The sequence below is a fragment of the Dermacentor andersoni genome, chromosome 1, assembly GCF_023375885.2.
Source record: "Dermacentor andersoni chromosome 1, qqDerAnde1_hic_scaffold, whole genome shotgun sequence".
Lineage (NCBI taxonomy): Eukaryota > Metazoa > Arthropoda > Arachnida > Ixodida > Ixodidae > Dermacentor > Dermacentor andersoni.
In genome coordinates, this window is record NC_092814.1 from 330,091,723 (window position 1) to 330,110,035 (window position 18,313).

Genomic DNA, 18,313 nt, shown 5'->3' on the forward strand with positions numbered 1-18,313 from the left:
GCTGGATTACTGCTTGTAGGCATGCTCATCCTGTGTGTTTGCGTGACTTCCTAGCACTAGCATATAAAAGAATTCCTCCAATATGAACAACTTTCGAAATGAGCTCATCTTATCAGAACTTAATCGGAAGTGCAATGCAGAAGTGAGATATCAAACAGAATTCCCCAAGCTGTGCAGTGCATCACATAATTATGCTAAACAGCATTCAAGGGAGTCGGTCTACTGCATCTGTAATTTTCTTAGAAAAAAAAAATGAGCACAGCTTATTCACTGTGATCACAGAGACTACAGTATTTTTCCCTTCACGCAATCATCCATCAACATATATTTGTCATGCGGAGGTGATACTTGTGCACTCAACTTAAGGACATATCTGTGGTGTACCGTCTTCACTGCATATGAACTGTACACACTCTTGCACCATAAACTGGCATAGTGGGGAAAGAATTAAAAAATTAGCAGTTTTGCCTGAAGTTGAAGCATTGACAATGACAGCAAGGTTTCGCATTGCACTGGAGTTGCCTCAGAATGCTGCATGATGATGAGCACCACCATCTGTGTTGCAGGCATTGAACCTAAACAGTAGTGCATAAGATGAGACCGGCAGAGAACTGTAGGTGTGTGTCAGTAGTCAAAGAAAGGATTAGGCAGATTTAGCTTGATGGTTCCTGTACATTGCACTGAGACCAGTGTATGCACTACTGTCTGGTATGCATGCAGCTCCGCAGCAGAATGCTACTGTGTGTGAGCACAACGCTCATGCCAGCAGCGGAAGCTAGAACACTGCCCTGGCTCCAGCAAAGCAGTTTGAGTGGAGTGCGACAGAGTATTCAATTGGCTTTGTCACATCTGCCAGCCAAATGCACTGCACCTTTTATCTGTTCACATGCAAGCCTGCACATGCACGTAAATATCATCACAGCACGGCTCTATTAGCACGAATTCACCTTGAGTGTCCGTATAATTGCCAACGTACAATAATGGACAAAAATCTAAATGCTCTGCTGGGAGGCTCTAACTTTAAGCTTTTAGCAACGAGCTCTGTGATCAAGAGCAAATTTCCTGCTCTGTAGGGGAAATGAAAGAGAGAGCACACCACAGGAAATCACAGGAAAGTATACGTGTCTCGTCTACTGACAGGAGCACCGACAATACAGGTTAGGGCTTAGCAAGCCACAAGGCAGTGTAAGTCATTGCCTCACATAATCTAGCTGGCCACTGTGCACGGCTCGGCCTCCAAAAGGCACCAAGTGTTGCACCAAGTGTTGCAAAAGGCACCAAGACAGGTTTGTTGCCTCTGGCAGCATCTACCACGACACAAGCAGCATGGAAGCAGGTGTTCCCGTGCCAAAGGTGAAATGCAGAAAGGGTGTTGCTCGCATGTCGTTGCGAGAGGATGGTTCCTCGCAACACGCTGCTAAGGAAAAAGTGACTCCGTGGCTCTGCTGCGTACTCTTGCAGTGACCAATGGGCCTGGTCAGGAGAGCCTACGACAATCTCCATCAGCGTGAGCCTCAGATGTGTATGGCTCCACATAGTACAGTCAATGACCAACTATTCGAACAGCCCCGCAGCACTGCCACTAGCCCCATAAACTTAATATATAAGGACGACCGAAATTTCGGACACCTTAAAGCGAGTGGTGCAATATTTCAGACTCTAACTGCATGACCGTGAGCTAATCGTGAGCTAATATGGCCACATAGTCAAGCAGAAACACCGATATTTTCACTTTTGAAATGTCACTGGTGCTCCGTGAAACTGAAACAAGCAAAGCCCAGTTGATCTAGTAGTTGCTGCTGAGAAATCGATGCATGCAATGACTATACTTACACGTATCTGTAGCGACAGCATGGCAATGGTAGAGATACAGGTCATAATATTTTAGCAATGCTTGCTGCTAGATTCTTATACACTCATATCATAACCTGTTATTGGCCGACCGATCCCGTTGATAACGTGCACGGAGCGTCGCTCTGACCGCTGATGAAGTGCATCATCTGACCGCTTTGACCGCAGTGAAGTGACCGCTGATAGCATAAAAGGCATCGCTAGAAAATTGCCGCCACAAAGTGTCTAGGCCAAGGACAAGTATATGTGCACTCAGCAACACACATTGACAAACCTGGGGTGCATTCTTGGACAATCCCTTTTGAGATACTTTCATTTTTGCATGACTAGCACTGGACACGTCAAAGGGCGGCAGCATTTTCGCGCTGTGATAGAGAGCATGCTTGGCACTGTGCCAAGAATGATGCCGCTCCTAGACGCAGAGATGCGTCCTGTGCTAGTCACCCAAAATTAAAGGTATCTGACAATCCTGACGAAATTAGAGGTAAGTGACGATCCGAGAATAGGGTACGCCTTTTTTGGCCCCTTGTGAAATAAAACGAATCTGGTATCTCGGACTTCCAATTATTTAGAAGTTTTGGCAGTCCCCATCGAGTCCGAGTTATTGGTCGACGACTGTACAACCACGCATGGGAGCAAGGCGCCACTCTTGGGTTTAGTGTTCAGAAAGGAGTGACAGAAGGTACACGCTCGCCATTGGCGCATGGTGTCGTAGATGAGTCGAAGTCTGAACTCTGAGTGATGCCCAAAGGCACCGGCGGACAAGAGGAAAAACTGGCACACATCTTGTGTGGTTGCAGCGAGAGCCTCCCTCTGTACTCGACCTTATCATTGCACATCACGCTAGTTGTGCCATGTGCGGCCGCCAGAGCGAGAGCACAATTCCCCACAACTGGTTACTGGAACGCTACTCAATAGATCCTCCAGGATGGAGTGACGGATGAGTGACAGCCAGGCCATCACTCTATGTTATTGCAGGTTAGGAAAGGGAGAGACGCAGGGACGGCAAAATTAGGCAAATACCTGCACAAAGGTGATGGGGCGCACCTCAATCCCAATAAAATAAAACAGGCTTGAACCAGTTGAGTTGTTTCCACAAGAAAAAGTAGCCATTTCTGGCCTATGCTATTGTAGATTACAACTCATTTTACATGTTCATGGTATTTGACATCAGAGTCAACTTTCACTGCACCAACATGCGGAATCTAAGAATGTCACTAACACTAACAAGCCTCATTTGTTTAAAAGTAGAATTCAAAAGAAGGCAAATCAGTGTGACAAATGCACGTGAAAAGCAACGAAGTTAAGATAGCCTGCATAATCTAAACAGCTTAACCAAAATAGAGCACTAGCAGTAGTAAAAAATGCCAGGTACACAGAGTCGGGCAATAACGAGCACAAAATTGTTCATTGAACTTTTATGTTGTGCAACAAATTTTAATCAAACGTAGAGGTCAATTTATTACAGACAGCATTAATTAATCCCTTATCACTCAAGTGAACTGGAAATAAAGGCACTTGCTTCAGTTGTGAACTTACCAAGGTAAATCACCAAGTTCCTCCATCAAAAGCTCTCTCAGAGGAAGGAAGACCCCCATGTGATATTGCATGCATCTTTCTTGAGATAAGGACAACTTTACTTCTTTTAAGAACTTGAGGTGCTTGTGCGACGGAAAGGACATTACTTATAAAATAACCTTGCCCATTGCCTTAAAGGCCATTAGCTATACAATACGATTACGTCTGATTCTTGGATTACTGCACATCACAAAAGCTATACAGCATGGGTTCAGCCAGTACTGTGGAGCCATTTCCATGTAGCATAGAAAAGTCCCAGAGTTGACCTTGAGCAAGAGAGTTACAAAGCTCCCCTGCAAGATGTGTCAACTAGCACCCTCAGAAAGCATCACTGATTTTTTAAAATTACCTTTGATATGGGGTCTCGTATTTGTGAGCATTGTCTATATTTTTCAGGGTCATCAGCTTTAGCTCCTGTGCTTGACATCGTGGATTATAAGTTAAAATTGTAATGCACTCTAAAAATTTTTTTAACACATACTTAATTAAGTCTTCCCTCTTGTCATGTTCATTGTTATGTAACTTGTTGAAATAAGACATGCTGCAGAAACAAAAAAGTAATATTTAGTGTGCACAAACCTTGACATAAGTAAAACTTTTCCAACATCTGTGTAGATACCCTTCTGCCTATTACGATTTCTCTACACAATTTCTCCATATTCAATGCTAATTGGCCTTATGAGCATCTCGGAGGCCAGATAACATTATTTTAGGAGCAGCCTTGCTCAACTTTTCTTGAAGTTCTCACAAGGCTTTGTTTACCTAGGAGTAAGCATAACAATATGCAAAAGCTAGACAATCGTGTTTTCTTTACTTTTATCTTCGTAAAATGAGGTATATTGATGTGATCATGGTCAGAACATGTTAGAGACGAAAAGCTATGCAAACCTTGTTTTAGGATGATCTTGCTCTTGGGCACATGAAACCTTTTGGCAGCTTTCTCTGCTGCCTCGTCTACAGTGCGCCCACTGACCCAGTGATCATTGTCAGCTTCCTAAAAATAGAAACAAAGGCAACAATTAAATTTCAAGTGCTGAAAAAACAGGACATGCACTAGAAATCATTTTAACATAGTACATCAGGGTGCTGATATGACAAGGGCACACTACTGGACACTGCTGGACACTGCTGGAACCGAAGAGCAGTTAAAGACGAACGTGTCAAACTGGAGTTTACTGGTTCTTGATGGTGGCCTGTTGTGTAAAAGAGAGTGACATTCCCTTTAACTTGAAAAAAATGAAATTGTGTTTTAGGTGAGAATAGAAGACTACAGCATGAGGAAGCTACACTGCCACTTTATAAAAGAGCACCAATAAAGCACAAACATCAACACTGCAAGAACTTTTTGCTACACCTTTGCTTTTCTGTTTTCACCTTTCACAGCCTACACATAAAGCAAGTGCTGAATATATTTCTCCTCCGCCCCACATTGCATTGGCAATGTGTGATGCCCAAGAATATTGCTTCCCTAACCTATAGTGATATATAAAAAAAAACATTCATACCTTTGTACGTGCAACCTTCTTTTATATAATACCAACTGCAAGTATGTTGCATTGCAATGTGGTTAATTAACCTTGAAAGTAGGGGTGTGTGAATATCAAAATTTCCTAATGCAGATAAAATACTTTGCATCGAATATTGAATCGAATATTGAATAATAATATGCACACGGATTTATTAGCGACTTGGTTTACATTAACATGTTGGAACAGTGCAATTACATTGTCATTAGTAAAAAAAAAATTTAACTAGTAAGCCATTATACTAAAAGACTGTGTATTTGGCTCATGTTAGCTTTGCAAAATTGAACAATTTTTGCTAGCTGCCTGTTCTCGCAAACCTGCCTTTGCAAAATTTCCTGAGTGACACAGAACTTTGCATTATGTCAAGACGGGCTGACACTATGTCGCCCAATGCTGTCACTCCCTAGTAAGCATGTTAAAAAATAAAAAAAAACTTATTCATGTTCGAATAGTGACTTAATCCAGTTTGAATAGTAAAGAGTAGTGTTTATTTTATTCATAAAGAAAAAGAAGCGAGGGGTTTGTGAAATGCACAGCAAATAAAATATCTTCGAAAAAATTGTAAAACCCATTGCAAATTGAGTTGAACATTCTCAAATACAAATAAAAAGGAGATGCATACAGAAGCAAGTCCTTTGGAATATGAGCTATTTCTATCAACTGATAGCAAGCTCATAGGTATGAGGCCCGAACTTTGCCACAAGGGAGATTCTCTCTCAAAAGCTGGTAATTGCCCAACCTCAACTGTCGATATACTCTCAGCCCCTGCACAATGCCTCAGTATTTCATTTCACTGCTTTTGAAAGTTTATTTTGGTTTGTATGAGGCACACCTGCATCTCGATGTCAGCCACACTGTGTTTTTTGAGTTCAAGCTCCTTCAAAGAAGCGGCGGAACGCTTACTTCTTTCTGTATTTCTGAATGCGTAGGTGCTTTCTGTTGTCGTCGTCCTTCCACAGCGCGTTCACCCCACATACTATTTGAAGCGTCCTCTTAATTGTACAGTGAACGTCCAATTTTTCAGACTCCCTAGGGGCCGTGAAAACGTCCGAAAAGTCGGTCAGTTCGATAAGATGAATGCACATCTTTTACTTCCCTTAAGGGCTCAAATCGCCACAGGCACATCTGAAAAAGCTCTGAAGGCCTGCCAGTACACTTATTAGGCATATCGGTGCTCATACTGTGACAGGATACAGCGAGTGCACATGCGTATAATTAAGGAATACATACTCAAGTATTATCGCGCAACAAAAAAGACATGGACGTAAGAGAAGAACAAACACCAAGCGCAAGCTTCCAACTCCGCAGTTGAAAGCTTGCGCTTGGTGTGTGTTGTTCTTCTCTTACGTCCGTGTCTTTTTGGTTGCACAATAATAATTGAGTAATGGATTACCAACTTGGCCCGGAACGCTGCTCTTATTGAATACATACTTAGTCTGGTGACAATTGCCCCTTTCCACGTTTGTTAGGCTTCACCGCGTAACAGTTCTGCATTGAAAAAAGCTGACTTTTGGGAACCAACATTATGCAACGCCCCGTGCTCTCCGAGCTTCGAAGCCAATCGCGAGGACCACGAAGGTGGAGTCGGTGACGAGACATTCATTTGAGGGATTGCCAGCCATTTGTGCGCAGGCACGAGTAAGAGCGGGCGCGAGAGAGAAAATCTGGGGGCTTTTGCTTTGCTCCTTGAATAATGACTCTGCCTAGGCACTACAGAGGAGGTTTCTTAGCGCATGTTGTAGGCGTTTGTCCCTAGGCGTGCAGCATTGCGGAGGGTAGTCGAGTTTGTTTATGCTCGGACGCTGGCTGCTGGCACTGTCTTGCACCTGCGGCGCTCGTGCTAAGTCTGTCGTGGCGGATCATAGCTTTCTCGCGCCTTACAGCGAAGTACCTTGTAAATAACATCACAGATGCTTGTGTGGGAGCAGTAGTGACCGTAGCACAGCCCAGGCCGCATATATTGAAAATCTAGAAGGCAGAGCGCCTTAGCAACCACAGTTGAACGCAAGTGGCTGAAAGGCCGCTGGTGACGATGACTGACTCAGCACCAGCGCTGCAGGCGCAAGAAAGTCTATCCGACGTACCTTTACAGGCAAAGTTTTGACTGGTGTTGCAGAAGACGCGGGGCGCAGTAGTGCTGAACTTAGCGTCACAAGTTGGCGGCTGGATGTAATTATATTTATTCAATCAAGTTTTTTCTTTACTAATTGTAACAATGTGTCATTATTTCGCATTATTGGCGGCACCTCCAGGACACCAAAGCAGCAACAGGGACACCAAAGCTAGAACCCGAACTGGTCTGTGGGTGTTGGATCACCGAAGACTGTGCATGTCAGGTTGTATAAGATAAGCCAATTTTTTATGCAAACACCCCCTGGCACGCTTCGGCCTCCGCAGCCCCAACCCACGGGCCGCCCTGCTTCCAGCTTTGATCACCCCGCTAACCCTTGGGTGCCCTGGAGATCCTGCGCCACCTGCTTTATTATAACCTCAGGTACTCTCCTGAGGCCTCCGTTTGCCGGTTACATGTGCCCTCCTGGAGCAGTGCTTGTAAAGAATGCAATCTATCGTCGCGATGAAAAAAGCGACCCGCGACATAACCACACCAGTCACAACCTTGCCCCTTCACACACAGCGATCACCAAATGGGGCGTCTGTCCGGGCCCACTGCCTCAACGTGCGGGCAAACAGCGGCGGAGCGTAAACAAACGGGACCGCACTCCGTAATTGCGGCATGTCCAGGGGCAAATGCTACAACACGCGCTAAGAAACCTCCTCCGTAGTGCCTAGGCAAAGTCATATATTCAAGGAGCAAAAGCCCCTCGATTTTGTCTCTCGCGCTCGCTCTTACTCGCGCCTGTACACAAACTGCTGGCGATCCCTCAAATGAATGTCTCGCGAGTCGGTGCCATTGCTAGGCCTAGCGTTGCCACCACAGAGTTTCTCACTATAACACCTAGAGGGACATCTGGCGCCACCGTCTATGGGAGTTTATTAAGGGGCGCCGTGTCGTCATGGGAATGACGGTATATGTGTCTGCGAGGCTTGTTTTGGCTAGTGTTGTAAGAGGCTTCGTCGAAAACATGAATATGGCTACACAAGTAACGCATTCTGAAAGTAAAATCTTCATAAAATGTTTCCATTCACGCAAATTGCATCCTTACTCACCTACAATGCATGAAGAAGGAAAGAAAAGCAAGAACAGATGACAAACTGTTCCAAAGCGAGTGCGAATCTTGTCGTCTGTCCTCCAACCTTAGCGGCCTACTGATACTTTTTACGTATCATATACTAATTGTACATGCAATAAAAAGTTCTCATGGTTAAACAAAACATGTCTTTGTGTAATTATAAAGCTAAAACACCTTTTTATGTGCAGTTTTAGTAGAAAATGAGTCACTGTGACAGACGGAATGGTGCTTGCCTGGCTCTTTGAGAACGATGCCAATCCGAAGTCACAATATACCGACATTCCCATGCATACCACAGCGCAGCAGCGCCATATTTCCCTCTAGGTAATATAGTGAGAAACTCTATGGTTGCCGCTGTGTTGGCTGCGGCTGCCAGAGGGACTGCCTGCGAGAGCGCCGGTTCGAGGCGGCGAGGTAATCAAAATGGCGGCGGTGGTGGCTTTGATTGCCGTTTTGGACCTACGGTCACGGCAAGAAGTATGGAAAATCGGTCTGCGAAGGGTTCTTGCACCTGAAATTTCAGACGTTCTTAAACACTGTCGCGATGGGGTACGTGGTGGTGCCGCGAAGCAGTCCAAATTATCAGGCGTCTGGAAAGTCCTTCGTTGACTGTGCACTGGCAACTCCAGCCGACGACACAGCATCAAAAACAATTCATTAAGATTCCTCTCTGTTACTCGAGCCACCATTACCGCGACTTTTGTTCCCTTTCAATAACATTGGATAATTTCCATGATAGAAGCACAAATTCCCCGAGTTTTCCCCTGAGTATTTCCAGACTATTCAAAATCCCTGTGAATTCCCCGTTTTCCCAGTTGGTAGACACCCTGGAAGGATGTTAGCAATTGAATTTGTTGTTTGCAGCTGCATACATTTCAGAAGGCACAGGCACGAAGGAGACAAAATACTGCACAAATGCACACACGAAGTGTTGGCAGTCTGGCGAGTGGTGAGCACTGAATCAATGAAAACCCAGTAAAATGTTGGAACTCGGGTTCATACAGAACATTTGACTCAAAATACAAGGACAATTAAAGGATTCCAAGGATGATAAAGGCAAATTTCAAGGAGGGGGAAACAAACCTTGTTCGTAGACATGCACAGGAAAATAGTGAGATCTCATTCTTCTTAGCTGCAATTTCTTGCAACTAAGCAGGTGCCGAGTACAATATATGCTTCAATCTCTCAAGTGTCTTTTCAAGTTTTACTTTCCCATTGTAACAAATGTCATTCAGCTTCTAGCTTGATGGTTAGTAGTGTCCAGCTTCAGCCAAAGAAACTCGTCCCACTAAAGCCAAATGGCAGGAACTTCCTTTCCGTCAAGCATATCTAGCATTGCATAGCTTAGCGATACTCTGGAAATAAAATATCTAGGATCGTTTCCCAATAGACAGTGTCCATGGCATAGTCCCCATGTGGAGTTTGTTACTTTAAGTGTTCAAAAGTCACTCCAACCCCAGTTTACAAGTAATTCAAGGTGCACATTTATTTTCAAGGGTTTTTAAGGGCCCTTAAATCTTTTTCTAAATTCAAGGGTTTTCAAAGATTTCAAGGGATTCTACGTACCCTGGTTACAACAGAGGGGTAGTATACACTTTTGGGGACAGCTGTGCATGTCATGCATAGTGTCAAAGTGGGGGATACTTGACTTTGCACTCCATAGTGCATGACCCAGAATCTTTCAAATGCCGAGCATGATAGTTCACTACAAACACTACAAAGTGACTATGTGTCACCAGATTGCCACTTAACTTGAGCTTTGAGGAAAAGAAAAATAGCATGTTACATCCACTGATGGGAAAAATTTGTCATTTCAATTATGCAACAAGCAGTCATTTCTATGGGGCCTTCAAGGGAAGCTATGTTTTGTTCGTTATACATATTACTTTCTTAAAGCTAATTTAATTCCAGTTGCAACAAGGTTCAACTGTACAAGCTTTAGCTAATTTACATAAGTGAGAGAAAGGTTATTAGTTGAGCACAGCCAGAACTCAGGCACCTACCATATGTGTGGTGGCTGTTTAATATTTAAGGGCCCCAAACCACTCAGAGCTCCAAGATTTGTTATACCAGTGCCTGCGATCGCAATTGAGGTGATCATGATACACGGATTGCAATTGTCTGGATCCGGACCCTGCATGATCGCAATCGCAAATAACCATGTAACAACACTCGATCTGGATCAAGCTCGAATCGGCCCCGATTGTGATGAGAAGTGTACACGTGACACCGGTATAATATGGTGGCAGCTGCATACCAGTCTACAATGAACATATAGTTAAAAAGGATTTTTCAAAATGATGCCGTAACAGCAAGGCTAGAGGTCTTTGTTGATTGACTACATGGCTGCCGTGGTCTCTGACTTGCCTTCGCTACCATTCCCATGGGTGCTCTCTCCTCCTCGCCATGTACCTTCTCTGTACTTTGTCTCATCAACTACATGCAGTGCAGCGAAAGCTATGGATTGCATCAGCCAACCAAAATATAGAAGCAGAAGAAAGGCTCTTTCATTGTCTGCCTCTGATTGCTCTCCGAGTGATGTCAACTGAATGAAAGCATCAAGAAAGGATCAGTGGCACACAATGGGTAAGCCCTCCTCCCTTGATGGAACACACAGTCATCGCTCATTACAGTGATATTGTCATTCCTTGTTGATATACCAATTAACAGCTTTTACCTTGGTGACATCATGCGCATGACCCTCCTGGCATCACAATTTGCGAAGATGGGACCAGAAAAGCTCGAAGAAGAGCATGGGATTGTTTTCCGAGTTTGTGGTTTCCCCACAACCATGTCTGCCAAAGCATCTGTACATGATGCTTGTGTTTATTCAAGATGTGTTCAAAATATGTCAGTGACAGATTAGGGCCCCTTACGGCACGAACTTTGTCTCTTCCCCAACGAATTGTAAGATTCCAAGACATTTCCCAACTTTTGAGTTGGCAGAAACCCTGATGAGAATAAACAGAGCAGAAAGAAAGAAGGGCTTACAGCTCCAAGCGGCGAGCCCTCCCCTTCAATGCTGACAAAGTAGGCTGGGATCCGGTGTCCCCACCACAGCTGCCGTGAAACACACCAGTCCCTGGAAAAGTTCACAGATAAAAAAATCAGAGCATGCGACATCACCATCCAGCTAAAAAAATGACAGAAGTTTTTCACCTGGTTGGAGGTGCAAGGTTTCGCGGGATTATTCTGAGATCTACATCAACAATGCGGGTTCACTGACCTAGTCCATGGACAGGAACACAAACCTTATTCCTTAGCAAAGATCAAACCTGGTGCACCATAATTATAAGTGCTTACAAGCCACTGATTACAATATATCAATGAGGCAAACATGCAATAGTAAAACTTGTGGAGATGGGTTTGCATAAGGCTCACCCTACAAGTGACAGTCATAAATGGGCACAATGCTCCTCCACTCCACAATGCACAAAGATGCTATGGCGGGGTTCGTCGACTCTCCAACGTGTTGCAGAGAAGGCTCCGGAATCAGATCACTAACAAGCACGGATTTAATAACCCAAGGTAGAGCACAGTGCAACACTCGCGGCGCTTATGGGCAGAGGCTCACCACAGAACTGATCAAGAATGCGCACCCGCTGCGCTAGGACTAACAGGGTAGCGGTTCACCAAGTGCGAGAACGAGGAGTCATGAGAGCAAAAATCCCACGTAACTAACTCGTTGCAGGCCTGTGAGCATCTGCCAAGGCAATGAAGCGCTCAGCAGAAAAGAGCTCAGGTGGAGAGGATTGAGCTCCTAAAATGGCACGTAAAGTTTTCACAACTCAGTGCAACTGACTTCCATTAATATGACCTTGGCAGGACAAACGAAACCAATTGAATTGTCCAGTAGGTCAAATTAAAGAAGACACAAGAAGGATGCATAATGGCATTTCATCCTGCCGACCGCATTAAAATCGGTGACTTACATATTGCATTTTTCTTTCCTTTTCCAGGATTTCAGAGTCCTTCTTTTGGCACAGACAGCCAGTACCCAGACTTATTTGTTACAGTTAACCCCTGCTGATAACAACTAATTCCGTCAATTGGAAATTTTGTTTCACCTCGTTTTCTACATCTTCAAAATTATGAAAACTGTACTGCTGCAGAACACATTAATAATTTTGCATTGTCCAATGGGTTTTTCAAGTTTACAGAATGTGGACTCCATGCGATAACTTTCTACAGGAATGTGAAATATTAGAACATAAATTATTTATTGTCTCACATACTTGGAAAGCACTCATTTAGCCACTTGAAATATATGCCAGATGTAAAAGAATGAAAGAAGTGAACCCGCTACATGAAGAACGAACGCAAACACCCAGATGGCTTCCTTCGGCTTCATTTTACCAAAACACTTTGCACATAATATACTAACACTGGGCCTCCACCCAGTGACACTGGCCAAGACTAGCCATACACTATCCAAGAGCTCACTCTTGCAACAGAAGCAGCGAACATGTGCAGCACACCAGGCAAGGATAGTATCACATGGTAAATGATATGGAACTTTGACAGGCTGGAGAAGCTAGCACTAGTTGGGGAGCCCAATGACAGATGGTGCACGGGCGAACTTCCGAAGGAATGGAGACATTTTATCATCTACCTGATACCCAAACCTTCAAAGAAGCCTAGCACCACTCAAATGCCTCAAGCTGCATGTTAGGACTTTTAAGCATTGGACATTACCCAACAGTGACGAATCAGCTTGCACAATGTTGCAGTCCCTCAAGGACTTTAAATATGAGGCGGGGATAAACCATCATTTGTGATCGTTTCCTCTCCTATTTACCCCCTCCCCTGTATAGACCTTCGAGCCAGACCTTTTCTAGTAAAGATTCATAAATCAATAAATTATTCAAACTTGCAGCGCAGCTCTAATCAAAAATGTTTTGAGATGTTTGCAACACATTTTAAATATTATTAAAATTGCATCACTGCTTTTGCTTTTGATACACTACCCTCGTGTACAGAATTGTGTACATAGCGCCTGAAGGGGTCAAACATTGATGTAATGGAGTAGGTAAAATCGGCACTTTATTTCACCATACTGAAGTTTGACCCTTTACGCAAATAAGTACAGTTCCCGGCGGATTTTTCTTACATGGAAGGAGCAGTAAAAATAAGTGGATTCCAGATATATCAAACTCAGATATATCGAATTATTGTCTATATCGAACCATTGTACCACCCCCTTGGAAACTCCATGTAAGAGTATAGCACTGTACTAGTTGTATATCAAGCTCCTGTTCACTGCCACATTCGATATATCGAGCGCTGCGCCGTGCCCCTGCAAGTGCGCTTCTCCTAATGGTACCGTAACCACTTCTATAGTCGGGCACAACTTTAGAAGGCAGTGGCATTTGTCCCTCAAAGGCAGATGCACACAAGCCTCCACCAATGGGCACGCACTCTAGACTCACATCATGAGCCGGACGGCCGGTGACCCTGCCGACGGAGGACATGGCAGCCCACGCTTCGAACTGGGCCAATTTGCGTCAGTGGGACTATTTCTTTAGTAGCAGAGGCAATCGGCTGCAGCGCTTTGGTCAACTGTGTGGGGCCTCTCCTGTCTTCTTAAGTTGCACCCGACTATAGCTTCATCAGAAATATTCGTGTCAACGAAATGGCACTGTTTTGGCCGATGCTGTCACATTGAATCTGAAGGGCAACAGCAAAAGTAAACAAGTTGCATCTTTCAAAGTACGGATGGCTGGTGCAATAAGGGTCATAATTGCCCTCCATAATGACTGATTTGCTTTAGTAAGCTTCACCAAAACACAACCATGTAATGTGGTGGAGCATACTAATAGAGGAACGACTGCAGTGCAGTGAAGCATACTACCTGTGGCTGTTCGTTATTGGAAAAGGGATCACCAAGAACACAAAAAGCATCCTGGTCCGATATGTGTATTCCGTAAGAATGCATGGATGGCACTCTACTTTTCACTGAATGGCTCTGGGCATTGGATGCCAAACTGGAGATGTCGGCACCACCGGGTTTGTCTTGTAGATGTGAACGCCATTTTAGGCTTCCGTGAGCGGCCAAAATGAATCTGATCCCAACCCCAACTTGGACAGGTTTTTACATTACAGCTTGCATTTAAGAAAATCACTGCGTACCACATCCACTCTACCATGAAAAGACTATCATGGAACGGCACGCAAGACTCTCTGTGATTCGCGGGCGAACAGTCTGCACTGAACACATTTCATTCCTACTCATAGGCACACGTCAGTGGACATGGACTTGAGTGTTCTGCAGGCTAAAAGCAACTTTCTAATCTAACAGCATCTGCCTGGTTGACTCGTTGCCGACATATGATGAGCGGCCATTTAAACAGCACATTGTAATGGGCACATATTTCAGAAACGGTATTTCTCACACGATCACTTTCGGTGACATAATGCATTCCTAATTCTCAATCATGGCCAAAGGCATGGCAGCCCACGCAATAGCCACACTGTCTCAAGCACCATAAAAGAAGTCCACATCAGCGAGACGTGGACTTCATTTTCAGTGCACTTTGTTTTTTTCTGCACACCACAGGTGAACTTCAATGCACACCAAGCCATAGAGTATGCATGCACTGCACATGGTACGCAAATTATCATCAGTACAGGTCGATGGCAATGCATCCATGCCACTTAAGATTGACAATCGGCAAACAAGATGGTGGTCACAACATATTTCTAACACCTGCGATCGCTTCCGGCACTTGCTGATTTCGTAAACAAAAATGACAGCAGCCACACAGGTGTGTCGTGGTGGTATTTTACATAACTGAAGTAGCAGAAAATGCACTTTGGCACTTTCTTTTTTATTTTACTTCGTGAGCGTGCGTTACACAGGTAGATAACATGGGGACTAACATTTTGGCAAATGTCTTTAATACGAGATTGCACTTTACTGGAGTTTCATTGTCAAGAGATACAAAATGCATTGATTCCTATGGGCATTCACCAGGGATACAAAAATATTTCGCTGTGGCGAGGATTTTGTTGTCTCTGGCTTTATTTGTCGCAGGTTCGAATGTTTTTGTTTTGGTTTTTTTATTGGGGAGAAACATTTTAGATTTGTACCTAATTGTGACACTGCTCTGCTCCGTTGAGGCACGCTCGTGCCCTGCGAAAAAATCTGACAACTGTCTACTAAAGCCTAAGCTTACTATGCCACCAGAAAAGCCACGGGTGGACTTGCATAAACTAGGAAAAGCAAAACAATGCTTACACATTAGCAGACAATTTTCGATAATTTATTATATCCAGGCTCGTTCTATCGAGGCTAGACTGTATTGTTAAATTGCCGCGTTATTTCCAGTGAAACACTGTTTGCGTTTCACATAATGCAAACAAAACGAACGTCAGCAGCTTCTACAGCAAATAACGTTAGCAGCTGGCTGTGGTTAATGTCTTTCAGCAGCTGCGAATGTGGAGTTTCTAGAACAGCAAGGCATTGACAAATAAATTAAAACTTTTGTTTTAAGGATATCTAGACCACCAAATTCACTCATGTTTTACAGAGTAATCAAATAATGTACAAAGAACACAGTGAAATGAAGAGTTGCAGTGCGGAAATATAGTGGCATGACCTCTTCAATTATAGATTAATGCACTTTGCAGGAAAGTGTGGAGGCGGCAGTGTTGCAGAAATAGCTGCAGGTTGTAATTCGTGCCTGATCAAGGTCAAGTGGACAAGCACTTTGCCAGCAATGCCACAAGAAATAGTCATAAGGCAGCAAAGACAGATTCTGGGCACCTTTTTTTTTTTTTCCCACAACCAAATTTTTAATGTTATCTATTTAAACTTCTTGAACACTCCTCAACATTGCATTTGCGGTGCATACTCCACTTAGTGCTACAAAAAGCTGAGGCTCACCGAACGTCCTCGAGAAAGTAGTTCCAGATTTTGATATGGTGCTCAGGGATCAGTTTCAAGTTGCCTTCCCTTACATCCTGTAAGAGACAAGAACATGAAGAGCAAGTTTAGCGGGGCACAAGAAGTTGCATGGCTTGAGTGATGGAAGCACACACACAGATACAAAGAAAAAAAAAGCAAGATAACAAAAGTTATGAAAGCTAATCGGCTTCTCGAAATTTCTTCCAAGGTACCAGTGAAGAATACAGAGCAGAGTGACCAGTTCCACGTTTTATAGGCAGTTTTAGGCACGTCCTTTTCACTGAGCCACTTGCGAGAATCACCAGCAAACAATTGGTGATTTGACCAACACTCTCACCTTCTGGCACATTCAAATCATCAGGTATTCCAAGATGGCAGATTAATTTGAGCCCTCCAGCCCCAAGAAACATATTTTCAGTGTCCCATGACCAACCATTGGCACATCTGTTTCATTCTGTGCAAGAACCACACTGTTACCAAGAAGAAGTATTTTAATGACTGGAAAATGTAGAGAGGTCGGCCGGATAATGGAGCATCTGGCCTGCTACTCTACGTAAGGGGGATGATAATGGGAGGAACGAGGTGAAGGACACATTACACAACTGGTATCACAGGCGTGAGTCCAGGCCCGTGTCACCTAGGAAACGTGAAAGAGCACGCATCGTCTCTGTCGTCTGCCAACTCTGTGGCCATGCGCCTAGCAAGAGGTCCTCCGACAGTGGTCCATTTATAAATGTCTCAAGGTATCTGCCATTGTCAGTCTTTCGTGCGCATACTCAGGGCACACCACGAGCACATGTTCTATAGTCTCTACAGCGCCACCCACTGAACAGTCCGGGGAGTCTGTCCGTCCAATAATGTGCAAATATTTGTGCGTGAAGGCGACGCCTAATCGCAGTCTGTGTATCAGGCATGTATGAGGGCGAGGAATTCCATGCACACTGTTACCAAGGTCACAATGCACGCCATAGGTATCCAGTTTAAAAAGTTATGAAGCCAAACACGTCTCTGCTGGAGTCACCACATGCTCATAGTGAAGTTGAACATGGATGTGCTGACCAATGGGTGATGCCTCACTTAAAAAATGTGATAAATGTGTCCCACATCATTCATGCTTTAGATGCACAACTTTAATCAGACACAAGAAGAGCAACCTAACAGCAATCATCATCTGCTTAGTGCAATTGTAAGGTAGACCTCTATGGTGGTGGAATAAATAATGGCAACCATGTTTCGGTCATCCTTTCTTGAGAGAGGTGGCCACCTCTCAAAATGTACACAGAAATTAATGTATTGAGTCAGATTTTAAAATAATTTCTTTAAATAAAATATTCAATTTGCTTTAGGTTATTTTTGGACAAGTCGTGCCACTTATTTGGGTTTGCTTCCTTCCAGTGAAAATGCTACATTGCCAAAAAGAAAGAAACAAATTACAGTAGACTTCCTGGTTAATTCGATCCCAAGCGAAGGTTCCGGCCAGCACGCATACATTTTATTATATTCATCCTAAATTTGCTGGATATTCGAACTTGACTGATCAGCAAGCATGCACCTGACACCAATGATGACCCCTCTAGTGCCAGCATCTGTCTTGGCGGAGCTTAGGGGACAGTGAATATGTCAAACACATGCTAAAAAAAAAAATCCCCTGCTGAAAACGGCTATTTTTAGCCTGCCACAGGATGACGTTTAAGCGAAAACTGAATAATTATAGCATTTACCTGATCATAAAGTGCACTTTGTTTATTTATTTTTCAAATAATATTAGTCCAAAAATTACCTGTGTGGTGCAGTGAAACACAAAACCAAAACCGCATCAGAGCCAGTGTCACCGCTATTGCCATCAAACGATGGCGAATCACCTACCATGCTTGCACAGCTCAATGACAACGAACCGCTTTCAGCCCTCGATTATGCAGGCTCATTCTAAGAGCTTCAACCACTTATAACGTAACCACTTATAGTACAGGACTGGCTATAATGCGATCTTTTCCGACTACCATTTATCCTCCCATAGAACTCCATATATATGCATACCACTTAAAGCACAGCTGCGCTATAAGTGGTATAGGTCTCAGTTAAAGGCATACCGGTTATAGGTATACCAGTTATAGGTCTCATCCGCTGCTGTTTCAAATTGCAGATGTAGCACCACTGCAGCGAGTGCTGGTGAAAGACCTGTTTTCTCTGATCTCCGCCACACATGGGTGAAAATGGCCCCTAGCAACATGAACATGTGTATGCGGTTCGAAATAGACTTC

General features: G+C 43.9%; 1 protein-coding gene across 1 annotated transcript in view; it reads right to left on the minus strand.

Moving 5' to 3' along the window:
• The window catches only part of ValRS (Valyl-tRNA synthetase), a 110,520-nt gene that overhangs the window by 42,057 nt on the left and 50,150 nt on the right, over nucleotides 1-18,313 (minus strand). The window contains exons 13-15 of the mRNA XM_050166785.3: nucleotides 16,032-16,108; nucleotides 11,138-11,228; nucleotides 4,318-4,423 (exon numbers count right to left, since the gene is read on the minus strand). Of these exons, the coding sequence (XP_050022742.1) occupies nucleotides 4,318-4,423; nucleotides 11,138-11,228; nucleotides 16,032-16,108 (274 nt within the window). The remainder of the gene's footprint in view (nucleotides 1-4,317; nucleotides 4,424-11,137; nucleotides 11,229-16,031; nucleotides 16,109-18,313) is intronic.